Source organism: Triticum urartu, chromosome 5A, assembly GCF_056163025.1.
Source record: "Triticum urartu cultivar PI428250 chromosome 5A, HENAU_Tu73, whole genome shotgun sequence".
Taxonomy (NCBI): Eukaryota; Viridiplantae; Streptophyta; class Magnoliopsida; order Poales; family Poaceae; genus Triticum; species Triticum urartu.
Window position 1 is genome coordinate 190513426 of NC_141877.1, and position 27338 is coordinate 190540763.

The window sequence follows — 27338 nt, forward strand, 5'->3', positions numbered from 1 at the left end:
TTCAGGCAAAAGGGAGATATGTTATAACCAGGGAGGAGGCGACCGAGTATGAGAGGATGGCGGAGGCAGCTCGCCTCCAAGCCGCAGCTCGTTAGGCAATCGCCGCTGCATCTCAGTACGACCCCAGCTACAACTTTGATCCATGGGCATAGACCAACTTAGGCCAAAAGCCTAAGCTTGGGGGAGTATGTATTTCTCTGACATTACATTCATGTTCATACACTCATGCAAGTTGTCGGTGCTCATACTTTTTCATTGTATCATCCATGCTAGTTTATTTTCTTTTTAAGCTTTCTTCTTGTGTGTTTGAAAAACCTTAAGAAAAACCAAAAAAGTTAGTTGTAGTTGTGAACTAGTTTCTTTCCATGCCTGTAGTAGTAGTAATTAAAAGAAAACCCAAAAAGATTTCTCGTTCTTCTTTTGCTTGTTAGGAGCTTTCCCGTGTAAATAGTTTTATTTCTTTTCTTTCCTTTGGGGGTCGAGAGGAGAAGACCTTAATGAAAATGTTGAGTGTCTCTCATATGCATTACTGTTGATCTAACAAAGAACCCATATTACCTTGTCTTCTCTCTTGAATTGAATGATTGCAGATTCCAGCTTAGTCCAATGCATGTGCCCTATTATTATTATCCACATAGTTCGATCGTGCAAGTGAAAGGCAATAAGGACGATACATGATGAACTGATTGAGATGAGAAAAGCTGGTATGAACTCGACCTCTCTTGTTTTTCTAAATATGATTAGTCCATCGTTCCTGATTCAGCTTATTATGAAAAAAAACATGTTTGCAATGAAAATTAGAGATTGTAGTTTCTTATGCCATGCTTAATTAGCTAGGAGTTTATAATGGTTTACCTTGCATGCCAACATGCTATTAAAATGGTTGTGATGTGGTATGATGGGGTGGTATCCTCCTTTGAACAATTCGAGTGGCTTGACTTGGCACATGTTCACGCATGTAGTTGAAACAAAATCAACATAGCCTCTACGATATGTATGTTCATGGTGCATTATATCCTACTCATGCTTGCATTCGGTGTTGATTAATTTTAATGCATGTTCATGACTGTTGTCGCTCTCTAGCTGGCCGCTTCCCAGTCTTTTTCTAGCCTTCACTCGTACTAAGCGGGAATACTGCGTGTGCATCCAATTCCATAAACCCCAAAGTTATTCCATATGAGTCAACCATACCTACCTATATACGGTATCTACCTGCCGTTCAAAGTAAATTTGTATGTGCCAAACTCTAAACCTTCAAATAAACATTCTGTTTTGTATGCTCAAATAGCTCTTGTATCAACTAGGGTTGTCTGTATCCTCCATGCTAGGCGGGTTATTCTCAAGAGGAGTGGACTCCGCTCCTCACTCACGAGAAAATGGCTGGTCACCGGGATGCCCAGTCCCATGCTCAAATCAAATCAAAATAATTTGAAACAAAACTCCCCCAGGATTGTTGTTAGTTGGAGGCACTCGTTGTTTCGAGCAAGCCATGGATTGATGTTTGTTCGTGGAGGGGGAGTATAAACTTTACCATTCTGTTTGGGAACCATCTATATTGTGTGTAGCATGGAAGATATCGAGATCTCTCGGTTGTTATGTTGACAATGAAAGTATACCGCTCAAAATATTATTCATCTCTATTTCAAAATCGAGCTATGGCACCTCTACAAATCTCTGCTTCTGTCTGCGAAGGGCCTATCCATTTACTTTTATGTTGAGTCATCATCCTCTTATTAAAAAGCACCAGTTGGAGAGAACCGTTGTCATTTGCATCCATTACTATTAGTTTACATTGAGTATGACTTGACATGATCTCTTTTACCATGAACTACAATGTCTAGTCAGTCCTTGATCTTTAAAGGTGCTCTGCATTTATGCTTTGCGGTCTCAGAAAGGGCTAGCGAAATACCATCTTGTTATTTCATATTATGATTGTTTTGAGAAAGTGTTGTCATCCGAGATTTATTATTATTGCTCGCTAGTTGATTATGCCATTGATATGAGTAAACATGAGACCTAAATGTTATTGTGAATATGGTTAGTTCATAATCTTTGCTGAAAACTTGAATGCTGGCTTTACATATTTGCAACAACAAGAGCAAATAGAGTTTGTATAGGTTTTTCTTTATCACTTTCAGTTTATCAACTGAATTGCTTGAGGACAAGCAAAGGTTTAAGCTTAGGGGAGTTGATACGTCTCGGTCGTATCTACTTTTCCAAACACTTTTGCGCTTGTTTTGGAGTCTAACTTGCATGATTTGAATGGACCTAACCCGGACTAATGTTGTTTTCAGCAGAATTGCCATGGTGTTATTTTTGTGCAGAAATAAAAGTTCTCAGAATGACCTGAAAATCAACGGAGAGATTATTTTTGGAATATATAAAAAATACTGGAAGAAGAATTCACATCAGGGGGGCCACACCCTGTCCACGAGGGTGGGGGCGCGCCTACCACCCTGGGCACGCCCCCTGCCTCATGGGCCCCCTGACGCTCTATTGACCTCAACTCCAACTCCATATATTAGTGTTCGGGGAGAAAAAAATCAGAGAGAAGGATTCATGGAGTTTTACGATACGGAGCCGCCGCCAAGCCCTAAACTCTCTCGGGAGGGCTGATCTAGAGTCTGTTCGGGGCTCCAGAGAGGGGAATCCGTCGCCGTCGTCGCCATCAACCTTCCTGCATCACCAATTTCATGATGCTCACCGTCGTGCGTGAGTAATTCCATCATAGGCTTGCTGGACGGTGATGGGTTGGATGAGATTAATCATGTAATCGAGTTAGTTTTGTTAGGGTTTGATCCCTAGTATCCACTATATTCTAAGATTGGTGTTGCTATGACTTTGCTATGCTTAATGCTTGTCACTAGGGCCCGAGTGCCATGATTTCAGATCTGAACCTATTATGTTTTCATGAATATATGTGAGTTCTTGATCCTATCTTGCAAGTCTATAGTCACCTATTATGTGTTATGATCCGTTAACCCCGAAGTGACAATAATCGGGACCATTACCAGTGATGACCGTAGTTTGAGGAGTTCATGTATTCACTATGTATTAATGCTTTGGTCCGGTACTCTATTAAAAGGAGGCCTTCATATCCCTTAGTTTCCAATAGGACCCCCCTGCCACGGGAGGGTAGGACAAAAGATGTCATGCCAGTTCCTTTCCATAAGCACGCATGACTATATTCGAAATACATGCCTACATTACATTGATGAACTGGAGCTAGTTCTGTGTCACCCTATGTTATAACTGTTTCATGATCGATCGCATCCGACATATTTATCCATCACTGATCCAATGCCTACGAGCTTTTCATATATTGTTCTTTGCTTATTTACTTTTCCGTTGCTACTGTTACAATCACTACAAAACCAAAAATATTACTTTTGCTACCATTATCACTACTATCATATTACTTTGCTACTAAACACTTTGCTGCAGATATGAAGTTTCCAGGTGCGGTTGAATTTACAAATCAGCTGCTAATACTTGAGAATATTCTTTGGCTCCCCTTGTGTCGAATCAATAAATTTGGGTTGAATACTCTACCCTCGAAAACTATTGTGATCCCCTATACTTGTGGGTTATCAAGCTCCTCCTAACTGGCCCTGAATGTAATCCCTTGCCAGCGCCCTTTCCTGGTTGAGCCTTGGCAGCTTCATCGTCAGTTTTAGTTTCCTTATCCCCAATAGTGTCATCATCATTGTCTTCATCTGATTGGTCGTCATTCTCATCAAACTCTTCTTCTTCATCCTCTTCTTTTGATTTTTTGGAACTCTGGACCTTTCCCTGTTTCTGTTCAGCGCCACTGACCTCCTTGCCCACTTTGCATGTGTGGGCATTATGTCTGTCAGTTCCCCCACACTTGCGGCAAGTGTAGCTGTTACATGTGTCGTCTCCATTGTTAGATACATGGGCGACTCCAATCTGCTTCTACAGCTTTTGCTTGTTGACAATGGCATCTATGCAGAGTGGGCATGTACTGTAATTATGATTGGTCACGATGTTGCAGAATCGCCATGCCCTTATCCCGAGAGGTTTGTTGTCCGGGCCAAATTCCACGCGTCTGATGGGGCGTGGCAGCTTTTTGGCTGCTGCTTTCGCTGCTTGCGTCTTACTCTTCCTCCCCTTTGTGTTTGAGAATATGGGTGGTTTAATTACCCTTTCCTGCTACTACTGGTAGGATCTCCTGTTGTCATGTCATTCGCCTACAGCACCATCAAGCTCATGATCTTACACATGATCATGTTGCTGCTCTTGAATGTGCGCATGGGCAAGCTCTGGTTGCTGTTGCTCCTCTTCCTCATTGTCAAATGGGTCAATAGCTTCCAAATGGTTCATCTCGGAAAAGATTGTAGCAATATCCTGCTCAATGGCTTCATTGTCCGCGACACCTCCGTTTTCAGCAAAATGCATGGCATCGAGTTTTTGTTCATGACGACCCGTGACCTCGCCATTTGCTCTTGGATTCTCAGCTTTTTCTGTGCACCCTAATGTTCAGCTGTAGCAATGCACTTTCAATGCAGTATTGGGAGGCCTTGTTTGACGCTACTGTCCTTAAGTCATTTCTGTTGAATGTTGGCTGGATGTTCGGGCGTTTGGTGTATCTCCTGAGGATGTATTTCTCTGGAACGCTGGTAGCCTTAATTGTCTGCATCATGCACATGACATGCACACAGAAAATACCTGTATTTTTTGGAAGAGGTGCATGTTTTTTGTCATTTCATTCGAACAAAAACTTTGCAAAAATAAGTAGTACAATATGTAACATCTTTTTTTAGTCCTCACCTGTGTGGTCCCATAGCTTGCACTCGCAGTCATATATTTCTCCCACAGGGTCTGCAACCACCTGGAATGCGTGTTGAGACCACACAGATAGTTTTTGTGGGTTGTTGTAGCACACGAGGTACTTTGTGGGCTCTTCTGTCTCTGTCGCCGTGAAGAGTGTGCTTAGTTTTAGCGTTTTTCTGATCTCGCTGTACATAGCTCGTGAGTAAAGATTTGCCATCTGGGTGTCAAACCCATAGAAGGTCAGCGTGTTTTGTTCCATCTGCCCAAGCAAGAGTGATGACCAAATTATTAGTTTTCTCGCAGCAAAAACTTGTATACTAATAAAGTTTTACTTTAGTAAGCATGTTATTTTGTCTCACGACAGGTGATAGAGCTATATCCGGTTACCCATTGTCTCCTGGTTCTCTGTCTGCCTCCTGGTTTTGACGCAGGAGTTTACGTGCTGACAAACCGGTGGAGGTTTTGTCTCTCACTTACGAAGTTCTTCTTGATCACATAGTTCATGTTCTCACTTTGTTGTGTGGATGTCATTTTGGCGCAGAAAATTTCTTTGAAGTAAGCTGATATCCATCTCTCACGCTCGTTCCACATGGCCACCATCGTGGCATCATCATGGAGGTTGTACTTATCCATGAGTCCTTTCCAGGCAGCCTCAAACTCAGTTGGCATTAGGGGCTAGTTGAGGATTGATGTGAATTCATCCTTAAAGTCTTCGTGGAGGTTGTACAGGTATGTGAGGTGTTCCATGTACTTCTTCATAATGTGCCAGCGGCACAAATTTTGTACTGTGTACCTGAAAGCATCTGGGATTGCCAAAGCCATTGTCGGGCACTGGTCTGGTAATGAGAAAAGAGACGTGGAGTGGTCAGCAGATGGTAGTGCATATACACAAATAGAACTGACACAACATTTTTACTATGTTATTTTCCTTTTTGGGGGTGATAGGGGGTAGTTTTGGCGGTTGTACCTATGAGGATGCATGTAGGAGCCTTCCCTCTCATGCACCTTAAAAATGTCTTGAACAACCATCTGAATGAATCTGCATCCTCATCTCTTATTAGGGCGAAAGCAAAGAATGTAGTCTGTAAGTGGTTGTTAGTACCCACAAACACCCCAAGTGGCATATGGTACTTGTTGGTCTTATATGTGGTATCAAATGTTACACAGTCACCAAAATCTTGATACGCCCCTCGGCAGCTTACGTTCGCCCAGAATATGTTCTTAACTCTATCGGACTCATCAAGTTGCATGTCACAGAAGAATTCCCTGTTTATAGCTTTCATCTCCCTAAAGAAGTTGACAGTCTTTAGGACATCGTCCACATCATCCATCCTTGAATTCTTTGCTTTGCTGCATATTAAAAGTGAACAGTCATCCAAAAATGCATGTTGAACTGGCATCAGGTCATGAGTTGCGTAATATGTTTGTACTGACAGAGGAAAAAAGACGGAGGGGGTTTATGCGAGGAGAAGAAGTTTGTACTTACATGTTAATCAGGTCTTCGGCATTCATTTCGAGGAAGTAGCTACCGGGGTCATCGCCGCCCAGTATGCTCATGATTTGTGCATGTTCAATGCCTTTGAACTGCAGGTACTTGATGTACTCCAAGATTTTTTTGTCAAAGTTTTTGTGGGAGTGCAAGAAGACAAGCATTTGGGGGGAGAGCTATAGCTCGTGGTTGTGTTCCCAGACTATCTCTTTTATGACAAGTGTTCCATCCCTTTCCCTCTTCAGCCTCATTTTAGCCCCGCAGTTAGTCCTGGCTGTTGTCTTGTTCCGCTGTCTATTTGCTTCTGACACCTTTGATTCATAGACTCCATAGCACGTGTGATAACCCACAAGTATAGGGGATCAATTGTAGCCTCTTTCGATAAGTAAGAGTGTCGAACCCATCGAGGAGCTAAAGGTAGAACAAATATTCCCTCAAGTTTTATCGACCACCGATACAACTCTACGCATGCTTGACGTTCGCTTTACCTAGAAAAAGTATAAAACTAGAAGTACTTTGTAGGTGTAACGGGATAGGTTTGCAAGAATATAAAGAGTACGCAAAAAAATCTAGGGGCTGTTTAGGTAAAGAAGCAATAAATTTAGTATAGCGAGTGTGGAAAAGTGGTGGTAGGAGTTGCTAAATTGTCCCTAAGGAATTGACTACTTTACTAGATCGATAGCAAGTTTTATGTGGGAGAGGCCACTGCTAGCATGTCATCCCTGACTTGGAATTCTATGCACTTATGATTGGAACTATTAGCAAGCATCCGAAACTACTAGCGTTCATTAAGGTAAAAACCAACCATCACTACAAAAAAGACACATCTGTGACATTTTGGATCGAACAATTTTTTTTCTGTTATACTTATGACACTTCTATGACGATAATTGTGACAAAACCCGGTATCATCATAGATGTGGTGGGCTCCTACTTCTGTGAAAAAAAAATCATGACAGAAAATGGGCTTTTCGTCCTAGGCGGGCCGGAGACGCGGCTGCATGACATTCTTTGGGCCGTCCATGACGGAAAAAACCGTGGTAGAAGCAAGGGCGAGGAAAATATCGGGGTGTTCTCAGTTACGGTGGGTGGTTAGGGCCAAGCAATGCACAGAGTTTTGCGCGTTTCTCTCGTACACGCACGCACCTGGGTGCGAGGCGTTCGGCTCTAACTGAACCCGAGCAAGGCATTCGCCTACTGAACCCGAGCGATTGCACTGCAGGCTACGCGTTACTGAAGCTGAGCGATCGATCGATGGCTGTTAACTGAACCCGATCGAGCGATTCCTTCGCTACTACTGCTAACTGAAGCCGATCGATGCTGCCTCTGGATGAACAGTGAGCGTTGCTGGGGGGTTGGATGAGCAGTTCCCGGTGGGGGTGGATGAACAGGACCCCGTGGTGTTGCCTCTGGATGAACAAGACCCCGATCGATCGAGACGGTTGGGGCTGGATGAACAGGACCCTGTGGAGGGCTAGATGAACAGGACGACCCCGTGGAGGGCTGGATGAACAGTAGATGGTGGAGGGCTGGATGAACTGTAGCCCGTGGAGGGGTGGTTGAACAGGAGCCCGTGGAGAGGGCTAGTTGAACATCAGCCGGTGGAGTAGCGCACGGTGGAGGCTGGATGAACAGGAGCCCGTGGATGCACAGTCACAGGTGGAGGCTGGAGGAGGTTGACGGTGGATGAACAGTAGCCCATGGAGGCTGGAGGGGGTCCACGGTTGAGATGAACAGTATCCCGTGGAGTCCCGTTTTGCGGTACGCCACACCCCTCCCAATGAACAGGACCCCCGTTTCGACCGTAACGCTCCAACACAAGTCCGTTTCCTCCGTTTTGCGGTACGCCACACCCCTCCCGATCAACAGGACCTTGTTTCCTCCGTTTTGTGGTACGCCAGACCCCTCCTGATGAACAGGATCCTGTTTCGAATGTGGCCGGTCGAACACAAGGACGTTTCCTCCGTTCTGCGGTACGCCAGGCCTCGTTTCCATCGGTTGTTCCGTCCAAGCCCTCCCGATGAAAACGACGACGTATTCCGTTCTGACCCAGCCGGTTGGCTCCCCATGAACACGACGGCGACGCAGTTTCTCCGTTCCCACCTAGCCATGTACACGAGCCCTGGCCGTACGTATGCGTGAGTAGGCATTCGAGACCCTGCCCGTATGTACATACGTGGCCATATTTTCTTTCTTGCACACTGGCCGTTGTACGTACGTGTACATGCTACGTGCGCGCCTCTACATCGACCAGTATGTACGTACATGTTCGCGACCAGAATGACAACGCTACGCACGCTTTGACCAGGTGTGTCCCAACTGTCAGGCACTTCCTTGCATGCGAAGATGTAGCTGGTGGGTCCCAGCAGTCAGGGGGGCAAATCATTTTTTTTCGGACGCACGTCCTTGTGTGCGAAGATGTAGCTGGTAGGTCCTAGCAGTCAGGGGGAAACATTTTTTTCGCGAAATACGGTTGCCCATCCGGTGGGTCCCTGCTGTCAGGTGGAGGAATCATTATTTTCCGCGTAATAAGGAGGCACTTCATTGTTGCAGCCGTGGACCCAGCTGTCAGCCTCTCCATGTACAGTCCACGTCCGATGGAAGCCGTTCCTTGACCACATTGACCACGCCGCGCCGAGAGCACCAGGGCAGTGGATGACGGCGAGGCCGAGGAAGGGGACGATGCGGAGCCGAGGAAGACGCGGCAGTGGATGCCCATGCGTAGAGGAGTATGAGGGTTCACTGGTTTGCTGCCGTGTGAGGCTGCCATCGTTGTAGAATAACAGGGGGTGTGGGTGAGTAGAGGGATGGCCTGGCCAGCGGTGGGAGTAGTAGGGGGCGGTGAGGCCTCCACGACATCACAGCCGGCCACGGGAGGCAGGAGCATGCGGCACGACCGGCGCTGCTTTGGGTGGCTGGAGCAAGAAGACCAGAGGTTGAAGAAGCACTACGGCCGTTGGATGGACATCGTACGGTCACTGCAGCTAGAATCGTTTATATTGACTAAGTTGACAAAGCCCTTGGTACGCGTCAACTTAGTAGGCCCACAGGTCAGCCTCCGAAATGGTGCGCCCCAGATGTCAGGGTGAGGAATCATTTTTTGGGCGGCTGAAGCAAGAATATTTGAGATTGAAGAAGAAGCACGACATCCGTTGGATGGACATCCAACGGCCACAGCTTCCAGAACCGTGTGTTGTTGACAAAGCCTTGCATACGCGTCAACTTAGTTTTATTTTAGGGGACGCGTCAATTTAGAAGGCCCACAAGTGTGTGGCAGAGAACATATAGCCCATTTGCGATTTGTAAGAATATACAACCCATTTTTTAATTTTAATGGAATTTACTACAGCCCATTTACAGTTTGTTAAAAGTACAGCCCATTTTCTAGCTAGGACAACGATTAATAATTTCAACCATTCCTCAAAAAAATGATTAATAATTTCAACCAACCGCTCAAAACATAATTCAAAAAAATTTCCCACATTTTTATGGGATCCGAAATATTTTTATCCAAAATTTCTAGTCATATTAAATATAATTTCAAAATAAAGTTGTATTACGTTAAAATCCAACAAAATATTGCGCGCGCAACAAGTAATGAAATTAAAATTTTCAAAATCCAAAAACAATATATTTTTAAACTAATTACGCGTTTGGTGCATTTTTTTATAGTTACTGCCCAGTTATTATAATTACATCCCATTTATTATTTCCTAAAGTCCATTTTCTTGTTAAGCCTAATGCATACCTCCTAGGAAAGTTTGCAGCCCGGCGGGGCGGGGAATAACAAGTTGACCCGGATATTGTGTACAACTGTCGGCCCAGTTGCATTGCTGATGTTGAAAAAATGCATGTGTAGTACAGTACAACCTAACATGGCTACTCAGCCCACATTTAGCTACGCCGGAAAAGCCCAAACAAGGCTTCGGTACAACTTTTTGAAGTCACTGAGCTCAGTTAATAACTTAAGAAAAAAGTTAGATTACAGTCGAACCTAATTAAAAGTTGTCATGAGCAAAGAAATAATTCAACGGGTCCCACTTGTGCGTTTGTGCGTGCGTGTGTGTGTGTGAGAGAGAGAGACCCATCGGTCGATTCTCGTAAATACATCTTTCAGCCATATGCATTGCTGATGCTCAGTAAAAACTTATATAGTTGACACAATCATATAGAACATCATAGCACACTGAACTTGCATACAAAAATTTCACGCAGGCGGCACAATCAGGATGGAAGCAGTGGATCGCTACGGGTAGGGCTATCTTGAAACCAACGAACTCGTACATAACGGTTCATCGTCTTTATCAATGACGGGGAAATATCTTGAATGATGTGCAAACATAACAGACAGACAACACAATAAGTTCTGCTAGCACATTAAGTTGATGCACAACCCTTTCTAAAAAAGTTCAGGTACAAAATTAGAACAGGTCACAATCAAATGTACTGGCACATCAGTGCTTCACACCCATAGCTCAGATTTAACTAGTATATGACAAGATTCAGTTGTTACCTCAAATTAGAGCACATCCAGGCAGCCAGCCCTGCCTCTTCTCCCAAAGAAGCAGTGGCCTCCGTCGTGCAATGGAGTAGGCCCTGTGCCATCCATCATTCCGAGCAACACGGGGAAAGTCTGACATTGACTCCTGTAATGGACGTCGTCGGCGGATCCTGGCACCAGCGACGGCAGCAGGACTTTGATTGATGGATTGACCACTTCTTCGACATGCACGAACACTCGATACAGGTACATCCCTAATGTGGTCCACGGCGGCCTTGGTGGCGACGAATAGTACAACCCCGGTTCCTGCACCGGTATCTCAACACCAATCACCTTCGGTATGGTGGACGGCTTCTTCATCCATGCCATAACCATCAGAGCCCAGCTGTCTGGAGGAACAAACATACTTACGAGCTCACCTCCAAGGTCATTGATAAGCTCATTCGTGGACTTGCTGTTCCAAGCACGTCGAGGCATGCCGTGGAAGGTAAGCTTTGTTAAAAACTCAAGCTCAGAGGGCACGGAGCCCCATCCTAGGTGCCACCGATCAAAGATCACCAGCGCGCCATCATAGATCAAATGCCGGGAAGATTCAAACACACAACTGCAGTCGACAGTTGTCCGGAACCTGACGAAGAAATCAGCCGGTGGCAGACAGACTTCGATGAGCAAGTCACTTATTTGGATGCCGTGCGCAATGCCAAGAGCTTTGACAAGGTCGTTTGGCGAGATGGGAGGTCGGTCGCCATTGATGGTTACCATCAGCACTTTGCCGGCAAACTGGTCGTCAAGCGCCGCCATGCCACTGTTGAGCGACAACACGCAGCGACCGAAGGCAGGGCGGACCTCAGGATCTCCAGCTCGGAGATCCACGTTGACCGACGACATGATAGTGCGCTTGAGTACAGGGAGTACTAGAGGGGGATATGGGGGAACTGGAGTAGGAATCGAGATTCCAGAGGTGGGGGAGGGCGGGAGATTGGGGATGAAAAGGTAGCATGAATTCCGAACATGCGCCAATATGCTCTCGGCGCGCAAGCGCACGAAAACACCGGTGGCGACCACATGTTGGCCTAAGAGTCCTTATTCTTTCTTTTTTTGGAGAGCCCGGCCTTTTTTGAGGATCTTTTGAGAGCCCGGCCTAAGAGTCATAATTGACTTGTTTGGCATTGCATTACTACTCGGCCCATATTCAACGACACCTCACTGGCCCAAACAAGTGTACATCATCGAAAAGACATTGAGATCAAATTATATAACTTGAAAAAAGGAGATACACTCTAAACACTGGAGAATGGTGATGCCCTCATTTAGCCCACCAGTAGTTCGAGACAATAAACAGTTCGAAACAACGATATATACAACATTCAAACACTGACTAGTGACTACTACTGACATAAACAGCAAGACATGATAGTTCATAAGAAGTCTTGCTACACCACCAAAAATGCACCCATCTGCAGCGCTCAGACTCTCGTGATTCAGACGAGAATGACATTCTAAACAGAGGCAACTATTACATAGTAAGATTGACATAGACGAGGATGACCAAATGACAAGGAATATGCATAACAAAAGAAATAACTACCCATCCAGAACAAGCATCAAAGACAACAAAGTCATTCGAAGAGATGATCCAACACCATCATAATTTGCAGCCCTGCTTCAGCGACCAACGATCCAGAGACACCAGTACTCCACCCTTTCGACGCAACAGCCCAATTACCTATCAACCTGAAGGCTTGAACCACATCGCTACAAGTCGTAATTGAGACATCCAAGGATCAAAGTAAATCTGGATGCCTTTGTCATTCTCACCTTGTTTTGGCTGCAGGCTGTATCATTGACAATCAGGGGAGTTTGCTCCTGAACTCCTAGGGCTCGCCGTGTAGACACAGTTTTCCATAGCAAACAGAGCCTCTTTGCCAACAAGGTCATTGCCAACAGCAATCTCCTGGTTAATCTAATAATTGAGTCTGAGAAACAGAGAGTGTGAACCAAGGTTGTTTACCCGCCTCCAACTAAAAAATCCTGAAGGCCCCAACAAGCTGGTATCCTGCTCATAGACGTAACATCCACTGTCCGGATACTCACGTATTTCTCGGTGCTTGTATACAATGGGGTTTTTGCAATATAACTTTTCCGGCTCATGTGTCCGAATGATCATCGGTCTTTTGTCGTCATCTGATCGAGCGAGGAACCAGTTGTGCTTCCCTGTTTTTGGCAAAGGTGGTGTGATTACAAAGGGCGGTAATTGTAGGGACACTGCATCATATCAAAAAGGACAGTCATTGCTAATGTAAGATCAACATTGTTCAGAGTATGAGTAGGATAATGCAAGAAACAGCATTGATATGTCCCTGTTGGAACTGGGAGGAAAATACAGGGAAATGTATACTGGGTTCGAAAATATAGAAGTGACATGCATGGTTATACTCATGTTATCTCGCAATCGATTCTTCACAGGAAACTACCATGTCATGCATGTTATGTAATCATGTTCTGTCCTCACAAACACGTTCTTCAAGGTAACTAACAGACCATGCATTATTATATACTCGTGTTCTGTGGGCAAAAATTTTGTGAGGATATTATTCTAGCCATTGGTTGCTGAAGGGCGAATATAGGTATGTACACATGGTAAGCATTACAGGATTTCACTACTTCCAAATATAGAGTTCTCCATATGCACATTTACTTCCCTAATGTATGGTTAGATGAAACCAATAGTGTGGTGCATGTTTCTACATCATGAAAATGAGGAAACTAACATGGCCATTGATACACACTCATATTTAGTAGCAGTATATAGATTGCTGTAAAATAAGGAGAGTATCCATATTTCCTAACCGTTTGATTATTCAGGGGTACAAATTGGCTGTAATGACATGGTCACAATCGCATGAATTAACTCATTCCAAATATAGCTGATTTACGGCGTCTCTAATACATTGCCATAGTTCTACTCAAATTCTGCTCAAACAGGGATATGCCAATCATCACAAAAAGTTCAAACAGTGTCATGGCGTCATCATTAACATGAGACGGAAACAACTTACACGCGTCGTCCCAGCAATACGTGGTGCCATCTGCTTTGTCAATCACGTAGATGATGCCATTGTGTTCAATAGCATCACAGAAGTGTGTATCAGCTTTGACGATGATCCACTGCGAGCTGAGTTGTCTCCAGCTAAAGAAGGCACCGGCGTAAAGATAGGCGAGTCCGCGGTCGAACAAGGCAATTAGCTTGAAGTCTGCGTAATTCGCATGCCGTGTGGGCACTTGGAAGATTACAATCTTCTGCAAAACAAGGTCCGTCCAACTGACGTGGTAATCTAGATGACTTGGACTATGATGGTAAAACTCTATATAATCCAATGGAGGTAGGATAATCTCATGGGAGGTTTGGAAGTTCACAAGCACCAACTTTTTACCGTCTTCCCCTTCTCTAAAGGAAGCCATCTAGTGGGACTTCATGCTGACCCAGTACATACCTGCCAAGAAGTTTCGGGCGATGGTGATCGGATCTAAGTCGAGGGAAATGATGTACGACGACCCACTACATACCTGCAAATAAGTTTTGGCTAATGGAGATCAGATTGAAGTCGAGGGGCATCATGTACACCTCCGTATCATGGTGAGCCAATCTCGCAAGACCAGATAGCAGCAAGCATGGTGTCTTGAAAAGCATAGGCCTCGCTTCAACGATGGTCGTGTGCATGTCCCTCGAGCATGCAGCCAGCCGCAGAGCGCTCAACATATCCATACACAAACAACAAAGGTCGAGGATGTCACTAGGGAGACTGCTCCAATCGCGGCTCATATGGATGCTACGCAGTTCTTGTTCGGCCATGGTGGAGTTTGGGAGGTGGGGGTTTTGGGGGGCTTGATTTACGGGGGAGAAGGCTGTCGGTGCGAGCGAGGCGATGGTACACGGGGGCATAGTGAGAAGGAGACGGAGATGGAGATGGAGATGGAGTGGTGCTATGGGAGGGGAGAGGGAGACGAGGCAAGGCATGCTAATGTGCTGTACAGCGGCGGTGACAGACTGCACAGTGCACAGGGTGAGGCTGACTTTGGTAACCCGAACACGCCGCCTGGACTAGTGTCAGGCGCAGGGTGTTGTCACTTCACTATGAGGACCAAATGAATAGTATTTTGACCATCAAGTGTACCATAGTTGTACTACTACTACTACTAGTAGTAGTAGTAGTAGTAGTAGTAGTAGTAGTAGTAGTAGTAGTAGTAGTAGGAACATGAGTACTCTAGTACTGTATAGCGGAAATAGGTCTCCTGTGCTAGCATGCATGTTCACTTCATCCTCCAGGTATCATCCATATTGCGAGAAGACCAAATTCTCGTTCATGCGGAAGCGCGAAGATGGGCCTTTTCTTTTTTGATGAGGATAACCGTGTATTCCTTAATCAGAGAATGTTGTGTCTCCCACGCACGCGCCAATATCCATCTAAACCAGCTACGACACATTTTTTATCTATTTGCATAGGTCCCACCTATCAGGAAGGATGGGCACATACACGAACAGGTACGACTCCTCGGTCTACCCGCATAGCCTTTTCGTTTAGTCTACCTAGTCGTCTAATCAACTACCTGCACGCCACTTCTCCCATTTACTTCTCTACCGGAAACCAATTTTCCTCAGCTTCTTCACCTTCCCTTCGTCTTCATTTGCATCCAAACCCCACTGCGTTCACATTGTTGTAACCTCTTTAAATAATCATCTACTACTTCAGTTAGACTAGCCATCTAATACTAATTCTCCAAACCATAGACCTTCGTTCCAGCAGTTCCAAATGGCGAAAGAGATCGAGATGCAGGTTTTTAGCGTCCAACATGTCCTCGTCGAAGGCTCGTTGAGCAAAGTTGCCACCGTCACCATCCACCTAAGGGTTATTCGGAAGTGGATCAACAATGTATCCAACTCCCTCGAAAAGGTAGAGACGAGGGTCATCGGTCTCGATGTAGAGTACACGAAGCGTGCCACTGGGAAGATCCAACACGCCGCCGTCCTTCAGCTGTGCCTCGAAGATGATGTTTTGGTGTACCACATCATACACACGCCCTCCATACGAGGTGAGCTTCACGATTTCTTGTCTCGGGAGGACATATACTTCTGTGGGGAAGCCATCGAAGGGGACAAACAGAAGATGGAGCCGTACAACCTTGATTTGAAAAGCATCGCTGGCCTACAAACCAGAATCAAAATTCTTGTAGAAGATTGTGATAAACAGACACCATCCCTATCTGACATAGCAAATTTTGTGCTTGGTACAAATCTTCAGAAGGGTGACGGGACGGTGGCATTAAGGTCGTCTGGATGGGAGAATTATCCCTTGATGTACGAGCGGATAAAATATGCTGCCCTCGATGCCCGTGTGAGTTTCGAGATAGCTTCAAGGTCCAAAGAGCTTGTTGCGAAGCCGTCTGCCACAGAAAATGAACAACAACAAGAAGAAGATAAGGCTGTGATGTCTACTGCACAACCTTCTTCTTGTAGACGTTGTTGGGCCTCCAAGTGCAGATGTTTGTAGGACAGTAGCAAATTTCCCTCAAGTGGATGACCTAAGGTTTATCAATCCGTGGGAGGCGTAGGACGAACATGGTGTCTCTCAAACAACCCTGCAAGCAAATAACAAAGAGTCTCTTGTGTCCCCAACACACCCAATACAATGGTAAAATTGTATAGGTGCACTAGTTCAGCGAAGAGATGGTGATACAAGTGCAATATGGATAGTAGATAATGGTTTTTGTAATCTGAAAATATAAAAACAGCAAGGTAACTAATGATAAAAGTGAGCACAAACAGTATTGCATTGTGTTGAAACAAGGCCTAGGGTTCATACTTTCACTAGTGCAAGTCCTCTCAACAATAATAACATAATTGGATCATATAACTATCCCTCAACATGCAACAAAGAGTCACTCCAAAGTCACTAATAACGGAGAACAAACGAAGAGATTATGGTAGGGTACGAAACCACCTCAAAGTTATTCTTTATGATCGATCTACTAAAGAGTTCGTACTAGAATAACACCTTAAGACACAAATCAACCAAAACCCTAATGTCACCTAGATACTCCAATGTCACCTCAAGTATCCGTGGGTATGATTATACGATATGCATCACACAATCTCAGATTCATCTATTCAACCAACACAAATAACTTCAAAGAGTGCCCCCATGTTCCTACCGGAGAGTCAAGACGAAAATGTGTGCCAACCCCTATGCATAAGTTCACGAGGTAATGGAACTCGCAAGTTGATCACCAAAACATACATCAAGTGGATCACGTGATATCCCATTGTCACCACAGATAAGCACATGCAAGACATACATCAAGTGTTCTCAAATCCTTAACGACTCAATCCGATAAGATAACTTCAAATGGAAAACTCAATTCATCACAAGAGAGTAGAGGGGGAGAAACATCATAAGATCCAAATATAGTAGGAAAGCTCGTGATACATCAAGATCGTGTCGACTCAAGAACACGAGAGAGAGAGAGAGAGATCAAACACATAGCTACTTGTACAAACCCTCAGCCCCGAGGGTGAACTACTCCCTCCTCATCATGGAGAGCGCCAGGATGATGAAGATGGCCACGGGAGAGGGATTCCCCCCTCCGGCAGGGTGCCGGAACGGGTCTAGATTGGTTTTTGGTGGCTACGGAGGCTTCTGGCGGCGGAACTCCCGATCTATTCTGCTCCCTGATATTCTTAGGGTATATGGACATATATAGGTGAAAGAAGTCAGTCAGGGGAGCCATGAGGGGCCCACGAGGGTGGGGGGCATGCACAGGGGGTAGGGCGCGCCTCCCTGCCTCGTGGCTTCCTCGATGCTTCCCTGACGTCTACTCCAAGTCTCCTGGATTGCTTCCGTTCCAAAAATAACTCTCCTGAAGGTTTCATTCCGTTTGGACTCCGTTTGATATTCCTTTTCTTTGAAACAATAAAATAGGAAAGAAAACAACAATTTGGGTTGGGCCTCCGGTTAATAGGTTAGTCCCAAAAATAATATAGATGTAACATCCCTAGCCTTGCTATGCACTTGGACTAGCTTGGTTGTTGCATCATGTCTAAATTTCTTTTAAACTTGAAATGGGATTGTTCAAACCCTAGCACTAAATCAATCCATCTAGGCTTGATTAAAATCTTTTTCAATAAACCCAAAATGCCCCTAAGAAAAGTTCATGACTTCTGGTTAAGGTGAAAACCTCTCCCAAAAATGATGAATATATTTCTAGGTCATCTTTGGATTTTTGAATTAACACAAAAGTATTTGAATTGGAGCCGTTTAAATGCTATATATATTTTAAATGGTCCAAATATTCTGAAGTTATTTGTGGAGCCCTGAAATAATTCAGTTAACCTCCAAAATAATTTTCAGAATTATCTAAAATGATTTAGTTCCTAAACTAAATAAGAACAAAGAAAACAAAACAGGAAAAGAAAAAACAGGAAAAGGGAAAAGGCTTACCTGGCCTTACCTGCAGCCCAACTACGCAAAGCTGGCCCGGCCCACTGGCCGTGCCAGTCACCACCAACCTCTCGCCAGAAGGACGAGAGGCGCGTGGCCGCCGCGCGCCGGCACGCACCCGAGCCACCTCATGCTTCCCGCCGCCTCCCCGACGTCGCTCTGGACGCCTGGACGTCGACACGCACCCCCCCCCCGACCCCTCTCACTCTTCCCCGAGGCCCTCCTCCCCTCTGCTCCCTCTCTCTCGCCCGAACCCAAGCACCACCGTCGCCGCCGCTCGTTGCTGCCGCGCCCACCATCGATGCCTTGCCTCCCCGATCAGTCCAGCACCTCCGCCACGACGCCCTCTTCCTCCTCTTCGAGCTACGCCTCACCAGGAGCTCTGCATCACCATCCCGCCATCGTCTTCCTCCTCGGATCGCTGGAGATTGTCTTCGCCGTTCCGCCTGCACCGGACCTCCCCGAGCTCGCCGAGGCCACCGTAGCAACCGCCGTGAGCTCCTCTCTCTTCCCCCCCTAACCCCGCTGCTCCTCTCGCCCTCTAGCTATGATTCCTACCGTGGCCAAATTTTGCCGCCGCTCAGGCTCGTTGCCGGAGTTGCTCCGGCGACCATTTGGCCATGCCAGCGTGTCCAAAGGGCTTGTGGGCATGCGTAGGTTTAGTAGGCATCGAGAACCGATCGTTTTGCACACCGTAGCGACGAATCCGTCATCACCCGAACTCCGGCCACCGCCTGTCGTTGTTGCAGTCGCCGTTTCCGGCCCCCTCTCACCCAGCCACCTGCTCCGTTGGACGCGGCGCACTTCCAGCTACGTGTAGAGCCAAACCGCGAGTCAAACTATCACCGGACGGCGAAACCCGAGCCTCTTCGCCGCGTCTGTCATCACCGGCGTCAAGCCGCCGGCGTGTTGACCCTCTTGACCAGGGGTTTGACTCCCTGGGTCAATCACGTGTGGGCCCAGGCCCCTGTTTATTTAGTGTTAGGTAATTAGTGTTAAATTACCTTAGTTAACTAGATGAGTCATTGACATGTGGGCCCCGGCCCCACTGACATTTTAGTTAGGTTTAATTTAAGGCTAGTTAACTATATTGATTAGCTGAGTGGATGACATATGGGTCCCACTGTCAGGTTTGACTCTGGTTAGGCGCTGTTGACCAGCTGATGTCACAGTGACGCAGTGCTGACGCAATAACTCATTTTCTGGATTTATTCTAATTCAGAAATTCCAGAAAATGCCCAAAGCTTCTAAAATTCATAGAAATTAAACCGTAACTCCAAATGAAATAATTTATATATGAAAAATTATCAGAAAAATCCCAAGAATCTGATTATGGCATTATCATGCATGTTTGAACAACTTATGCCTGCTGATCAGGTCAAATCAAATAAGTGGCATTTAAATAATCACATATGGAGTTGAATTTGAGTCTTTGGTTCAAACCAACTTCATTTAATCTGGTTTTAGTTGCATTAGCTCAAATCACAACATATTGACATGTCATGATCATGCATCATAATGTGCATTGCATTAATTGTATTCTTTCTGTGTTTGCCGGTGATTGTTCCCCTCGGTAGACGTATGTTTCGACGATGTGATCAATGACATCGATGAAGAGTTATACTATCTTCAGAAGTGCCAGGCAAGCAAAATTCCCTTGTTCATTCCGATACAATCCCACTCTCTCGCTCCTGCTCTCTTTTACTGCATTAGGACAACAATGATTCATCTGTTACTTGCTGCGGTAGTTGAACCCCTTATCCTCTGCATGACCTGTCATTGCCACAGTAAATAGATGAAACCCACTAGCATGAGTAGGAGTTGTTTGAGCCCTCATGTGCCTACTCATTCATGCTTGTTTGTCATGCCTGCTATTTCTTAGAGTTGTGTCAGGTCCGATTCATCGGGGATGAATTGGAAAGTTGTGAACATGTCCTACTGTGTGTGAGCTAAGTGTGTGAACACGATTTGGTAAAGGTAGCGGTGAGAGGCCATGTAGGAGTACATGGTGGGTTGTCTCATTGAAACCGTTCTTAGGAACTGAGTTCTGTGTTTGTGATCCATGAACAGCTACTACCACTCATTGGGATCCTTAATTGACCCTCTCGGCTTCTTAATCACCCTAGTACTCTGTCCAGGAGTTGCAACTAGTTTCTGGTGTTTGTAGGTTATGTGTTGGCGGCCGTGCATAGCGCTGACCCTAGGGGTGGGCTATGATGCGGTAGATACACCGTGGCACGGTGTACCGGGCGCCCGTTTGGTGTCTCGGGAACCCTGTTCAAATCGTTCGGGGCCGTATGTGGAAACCTCGGCCGGAATCCCTGTGGATGGAACCTGGATAGGCGATAAACCTGGACTAGAGACTTGAGTGTTTAGGTAGGCCGTGGCCGACACCCTCGTTGGGCTTCCGCTTGAAGGTTGCCGAGTACATGTCGTGTTAACGATGGTAAGTGGTGGGAGCGTGTGTGAAGAAGTACACCCCTGCAGGGTTATCATTATCTATTCGAATAGCCAGATTCCTCGGATATGGAAACTTGGACCCCTTGCATAGTTCATAGACAAGTGAAAGTGGATACTCTAAAATGCGCAAGATAAGCGTGAGTGCTATGGATGGCGTTCTCGTAGGGAGACGGGAGCAGATCCATAGTGGTGTATTGAATGGTGAATATGTGGACTCGTGTGTGCCACCTCAAAAGAGTTGCTTGCAGTCGTAGTTTAGGTTAGCCACTGAGTCAAAGCTGGCTTGCTGCAGTTAAACTCCACCACCCCCTTTGTTGATACCGATGCATATGTAGTTAGTTCTGATGTAAGTCTTGCTGGGTACATTTGTACTCACGTTTGCTTAATTTATGTTTTGCAGGGAGACCTCAGTCTCGCTAGTAGTTCCGCGTGGACTTCGACGTTTTGCTTGATACCTCAGCTACGATCTTGTGCCCTTGGCAGGATCTGGTAGATAGTTAGGCTTCTTAGCCTCTTTCATTTGTAGATGTCTGTACTCAGACATGTTAAGCTTCCGCATGTGCTTTGATTTGTATGCTATGATTGTTGGGTCACGAGACCCATGTTTGTAATATCTCGCTCCTCGAAGCCTAATGAATAAATACTTGAGTCGTAGAGTTATGTTGTGATTCCGTGTTGTATTTACACATATCAAGCATATTGTGTGTATGATTGAAATGCTTGGTTTGTGTGGGATCCGACAACCTAGTTGTTTATCCTTGGTAGCCTCTCTTATGGGGAAATGTAGTCTTGTGTTTCCATGAGCCATAGTAGTCCGCTACAGCCCGGTTCACCGGAGTCCTGCTAGCCCAGCACTACTGCTCAGGGCACTTGACTGGCCGGCATGTGTTTCACTTCGTTCCTATGTCTGTCCCTTCGGGGAAATGTCACGCGGTGACATCCGGAGTCCTGCCTAGCCTGCTATAGCCCGGTTCCCGGTGTCCTGTTAGCCCAGTGCTACAGCCCGGATTCACACGCTGCTGACCGACATGCTCGATGTGATTCATGTATGCTTGTCCCCATAGGTTGGTGCCGCTTTGGGTTCATGACTAGCCATGTCGGCCCGGGTTCTCTGTCACATGGATGCTAGCGACACTATCATATACGTGAGCCAAAAGGCGCAAACGGTCCCGGGCCATGGTAAGGCGACAACCGTGGGAATACCGTGCGTGAGGCCGCAAAGTGATATGAGGTGTTACCGGCTAGACCAATGTGACTTGGAATCGGGGTCATGACAGCTTTGGTATCAGAGCCTGACTGCCTGTAAGATTACCAAGCCAAACTGGTCGAAGTCGAGTCTAGAAATGCTTTAGTTATGTAAGGGAATTGATTGTGGAAGGGAACGTAAGGCTCTTTTTACTCCTTTACCCTATGCCCTTCTAATCTGAGTCAACCTCTTCTTTTCTACGGGGATTAAGAACTAGGCCTTCTCATCTATCTATCAGGATGGCGTGTTACTAATCCATAGACTTATAGAACTGATAGTTTCAAGCCTCAGTTCCGCTCCTACTACTTCCGTATGTTGACAGTTGATCTCGGAACCTTGATATTGTGTTGTTGAGTGGTTATGCCACCATTTTTCAGGATGTCTCAAATATTTTTGAGCATTTACAGCCGTTATGCTATCCGAGTCATCCCAGGTTTCTAAATAGTCTGATGCATTTGCAAATCCTTTCTTTCCGTTCCCGGTGTCCTTTTGGTCAGAATAAGCACACTAACCGGTCAGTTGAGGTACTCTATTGCCTCGACATATATGTTGGAGCTATTATTATGACCCTAGGTTTTTTAGGGAGTCACCTAGTAACCTAGCCATGTTTTGTGCTCCCGGTGTGATGATTCTGGCCACCATTCTCGAAAGCATCCCGTGATGCCATTTAGTTAGTAGGCCTTCTATTTCTGGGTTTTGAACCCGAGATTCACCCTACTTACTTCATGTTGATAGTGTTTGCTCGTTCCTTTAGGTTATTAGTAACCTTTGCATTAGTCCTCGAGGTCCGTGGTATTTCCTTCTTCCAAATACTATGAACCACTTATGGAAGAAGTTTGTTGGATCAAAAGATCACAATAAGAGTGCTCTCGATGAGTTCTCCATTCTACATTGTGACTCTGCCAGTTCTACCTTTCTGCATGGGTTATCCGGAAGAATTATGTTGAACTCGTTCGACATGCTAAACTATGCATCAACAACTCATAAAGTGATATGTTCCTTTGAGTTGTCCCTTTTCAGTTGTACTCTGATCTTCGTCTATCAATTGTTAGTCAAGAGTATGTGTGCATTCGTGTTTATCGGTGCCTTTTACCCTTGTGGTCCGTCAAGCCATTCTATTTCAGAATGACTAGGAGAAACAAACTCCAGTACCTCATCCATTTCTAGGATTGGGTCAAAGCAGTTGTATTTCGCAGATCAAATGCGATCAAGCTATTGGTTTGTTCTACCCTGAAGTATTATCCACTTTATGTCAGGAATGTCATGAGAATTGCACCTTCCCTTATGAATTCCTGACGTAGTGATACTTCTCGCCATCATTATTCATTCCTCAGTGTCGTGCTGTCGCAACCGGAATACCGACAAGTGAATCGTGATGTGTGAAATCAATACTCCTAGCAACCCTTTGCTTGGTAGTTAATGGACATTAATATCATTCTTAGTGTGCTGATTATTGAATCATCACCCTAAGGTTGATCGTGCTACCTAGTCCTTATTTCCTGGTGCACTCTTCGATCAACGGGTTAGGATTTTTCCAAACCCTTGCTCTTTTGATCATATCGTCTTGCCTTGAAGAGTAAGATTGATCTCGAGCTTAGTATCATGTCGGTGGTTCATGATTTTCCGAATATCTTCTTGGAAGTATCACCAGGTTGTCACCTGACCGCTATGTTGAGTTCGTGATCAAGTTGGTTTCCTATAAACCACCCCTTCTCCAAGAATCTGTGTTGGTTACCCCTAAGCTAGTTGGTTAAGCTAAACAACAACTTGGAGAGTTGGAAGATAAAAAGCTTTGCCGAATTTGGTTCTTTCTGAAGGGATATCCTTGTGTTTGTGTGTGTTGAAGAAAGATGATATCTTTGACAATTGGTCCTCGTGATTAGTTGTTGAATCTATTGTCTTGTCAAAATTTTGACTTGAGTATGGACTATCGTCAAGTCAAATCAGAACCAACGATGTTCGTAATGTTGTCTTACTCGTGGTTGATCCCTCGAGCATACACCATTACATCTTTGGTCTGACCAATGTTATCACCGTGTTCACATGATGGTGGAAGTCCAGTGATATGGAAATTCCGATGAGTTGCTGTTGAGCCCATCAGCAGCATTTTGTCTCCCCCCATGATTCATGTTGAACATCAACCTAGTGTTGGAAACTTTGTAAGCATTGCCTTCATGTTCCGCTCATGGGGTATACATTTGGATGGAGTAGTGACTTCCTCGAACTCACGTGCATTGGATGTAAGTTGTCGCCGTGGACTCGAGAAAGCTTGTTTTGCTTCCTGTGGAATCATCCCAAGTTAGTCATGCATGTGCGAAGTATTCTATGGTTTGATAGACTGATCATCTTCATTCCGTATGTGTCCCTAGCACACCAAGCCACTAATTGAATTGTTCAAGGAAAAGGAGTTGTTGTGAAAATCCTAGGTCATGCACAAGACTTCGTTACCCTAGATGATGGTTCCCCACCTGAACTCGGTAGTGTTTTATCATAAGACTACTATGTGGTCATGCTTGTCTAGGACAACATGTTCACATGTGTGTAGCAGAACCAGCTCATGTTTTGGAGCTTGCTATCGTAGTGCATTTCCCGAGAATCTTGCAACGTTATCTCGTCGATTTGTGTTGCAACTCTTCTTTTCAGACATGTTGAGTCTGAAGTATCATGTTTCTAACCCGATCTGAATCTCATGCAGATATGATGGTTAGAACACTCCCAACATTTGCATTTTGTTTCTAGCTTGCACCACCATTGTATCAAATTTCCATGGGCTATAATTCTCAGTAATTGTTGTTCAGGATCATCTTCAAAAGTGGTCCTACCATGGGTCCCATCCATTTCCGATGATAGGCAAAAATCATCTATTGTGTCGTCTTCAACAAGGTAGTCCACATCATCCATCCTAGCCTGAGTATGTCATTCTCTCAAACTCCTTTAAATGATCAATTGTGATTGCCTTAGGCTGGTATAAAGAGTCTCAATGATCTCTATATCAAAAGTAATTCTTTTTGCCACTTAAGGGATTAAATCTATGAGTCACTTTTCCTAAGGTGCCCCGCTTTGGTGTTAAGGTCAAGTTAACTCCTCGCCATCTTGAACCCATGCACCATCATCTTAAGCATGGAATTATTGCCTACCAAATTAAACCTTCGTCAATTGTTTCTTCCATCCCTCTCGATGTGTGTTTTCTGTCTCAACTCAAGAGATGTTTCAACATTTCATTCCACGAATTGATCGTGAGTTGCTCGATCTTCGAGAAGATCGAATCCTGTAGAGTTTATCTCTGTTGTCGTGTTGGATGAAGATCTCAAAAGAAAAGATGTCAAGATCAAGGTGATGATCAAATCAACGTTCTTGAGAAGGGCAAATGGATCATGAAGATTGTGATAGTTTTGTGACCCCCTTTCCTCTTACCTCACGTCTTTAATCTCGGGACGAGATTCTTGTTTACTGGGGGTGAGTTGTAACATCCCTAGCCTTGCTATGCACTTGGACTAGCTTGGTTGTTGCATCATGTCTAAATTTCTTTTAAACTTGAAATGGGGATTGTTCAAACCCTAGCACTAAATCAATCCATCTAGGCTTGATTAAAATCTTTTTCAATAAACCCAAAATGCCCCTAAGAAAAGTTCATGACTTCTGGTTAAGGTGAAAACCTCTCCCAAAAATGATGAATATATTTCTAGGTCATCTTTGGATTTTTGAATTAACACAAAAGTATTTGAATTGGAGCCGTTTAAATGCTATATATATTTTAAATGGTCCAAATATTCTGAAGTTATTTGTGGAGCCCTGAAATAATTCAGTTAACCTCCAAAATAATTTTCAGAATTATCTAAAATGATTTAGTTCCTAAACTAAATCAGAACAAAGAAAACAAAACAGAAAAAGAAAAAATAGGAAAAGGGAAAAGGCTTACCTGGCCTTACCTACAGCCCAACTAGGCAAAGTTGGCCTGGCGCACTGGCCGTGCCAGTCACCACCAACCTCTCACCAGAAGGACGAGAGGCGCGTGGCCGCCGCGCGCCGGCACGCGCTCGAGCCACCTCATGCTTCCCGCCGCCTCCCCGACGTCGCTCTGGACGCCTGGACGTCGACACGCACCCCCCGACCCCTCTCACTCTTCCCCAAGGCCCTCCTCCCCTCTGCTCCCTCTCTCTCGCCCGAACCCGAGCGCCTCCGTCGCTGCCGCTCGTTGCTGCCGTGCCCACCGCTGATGCCTTGCGTCCCCGATCAGTCCAGCAACTCCGCCACGACGCCCTCTTCCTCCTCTTCGAGCTACGCCTCACCAGGAGCTCTGCATCGCCGTCCCGCCATCGTCTTCCTCCTCGGATCGCCGAAGATTGTCTCCGCCGTTCCGCCTGCACCGGACCTCCCCGAACTCGCCGAGGCCACCGTAGCAACAGTCATGAGCTCCTCTCTCCCCCCCCCTAACCCCGCTGCTCCTCTCGCCCTCTAGCTGCGATTCCTACCGTGGCCAAATTTCGCCGCCGCTCGGGCTCGTTGTCGGAGTTGCTCCAGCGACCATTTGGTCGTGCCAGCGTGTCCAAAGGGCTTGTAGGCATGCGTAGGTTTAGTAGGCGTCAAGAACCGGTCGTCTTGCACACCGTAGCGACGAATCTGTCGTCACCCGAACTCCGGCCGCCGCCTGTCGTTGTTGCAGTCGCTGTTTCCGGCCCCCTCTCGCCCAGCCACCTGCTCCGTTGGACGCGGCGCACTTCCGGCTGCGTGTAGAGCCAAACCGCGAGTCAAACTATCACCGGACGGCGAAACCTGAGCCTCTTCGCCGCGTCTGTCATCGCCAGCGTCAAGCCGCCGGCGTGTTGACCCTCTTGACCAGGGGTTTGATTCCCTGGGTCAATCACGTGTGGGCCCAGACCCTGTTTATTTAGTGTTAGGTAATTAGTGTTAATTAACTTAGTTAACTAGATGAGTCATTGACATGTGGGCCCCGGCCCCACTGACATTTTAGTTAGGTTTAATTTAAGGCTAGTTAACTATATTGATTAGCTGAGTGGGTGACATATGGGTCCCACTGTCAGGTTTGACTCTGGTTAGGCGCTATTGACCAGCTGACGTCACAGTGACGCAGTGCTGACGCAATAACTCATTTTTTGGATTTATTCTAATTCAGAAATTCCAGAAAATGCCCAAAACTTCTAAAATTCATAGAAATTAAACCGTAACTCCAAATGAAATAATTTATATATGAAAAATTATCAGAAAAATCCCAAGAATCTGATTATGGCATTATCATGCATGTTTGAACAAATTATGCCTGCTGATCAGGTCAAATCAAATAAGTGGCATTTAAATAATCACATATGGAGTTGAATTTGAGTCTTTGGTTCA

General features: G+C 45.6%; 1 protein-coding gene across 1 annotated transcript; it reads right to left on the bottom strand.

Annotated features, from left to right (window-relative positions):
- Window positions 1-5469: 5469 nt before the first annotated feature.
- Window positions 5470-6447, bottom strand: LOC147970768 (protein FAR1-RELATED SEQUENCE 5-like). The gene is made up of 4 exons (XM_087523615.1): window positions 6281-6447; window positions 5997-6144; window positions 5762-5876; window positions 5470-5630 (listed from the first exon to the last, which is right to left on the bottom strand). Exons 1-4 carry the CDS (start codon window positions 6445-6447, stop codon window positions 5470-5472), a joined length of 591 nt encoding a protein of 196 aa, XP_087379741.1.
- Window positions 6448-27338: the final 20891 nt, after the last annotated feature.

What these genes read in the sequence shown, in the direction of transcription:
- LOC147970768 (XM_087523615.1), bottom strand. Translation starts at nt 6,447, where the DNA reads ATGCTTGTCTTCTTGCACTCCCACAAAAACTTTGACAAAAAAATCTTG. An exon ending in AGAACATATTCTGGGCGAAC is followed by an intron (nt 5,877 to 5,996) that starts GTAAGCTGCCGA and finishes AACCACTTACAG; the next exon opens with ACTACATTCTTTGCTTTCGC. An exon ending in TCCTACATGCATCCTCATAG is followed by an intron (nt 5,631 to 5,761) that starts GTACAACCGCCA and finishes TCTCATTACCAG; the next exon opens with ACCAGTGCCCGACAATGGCT.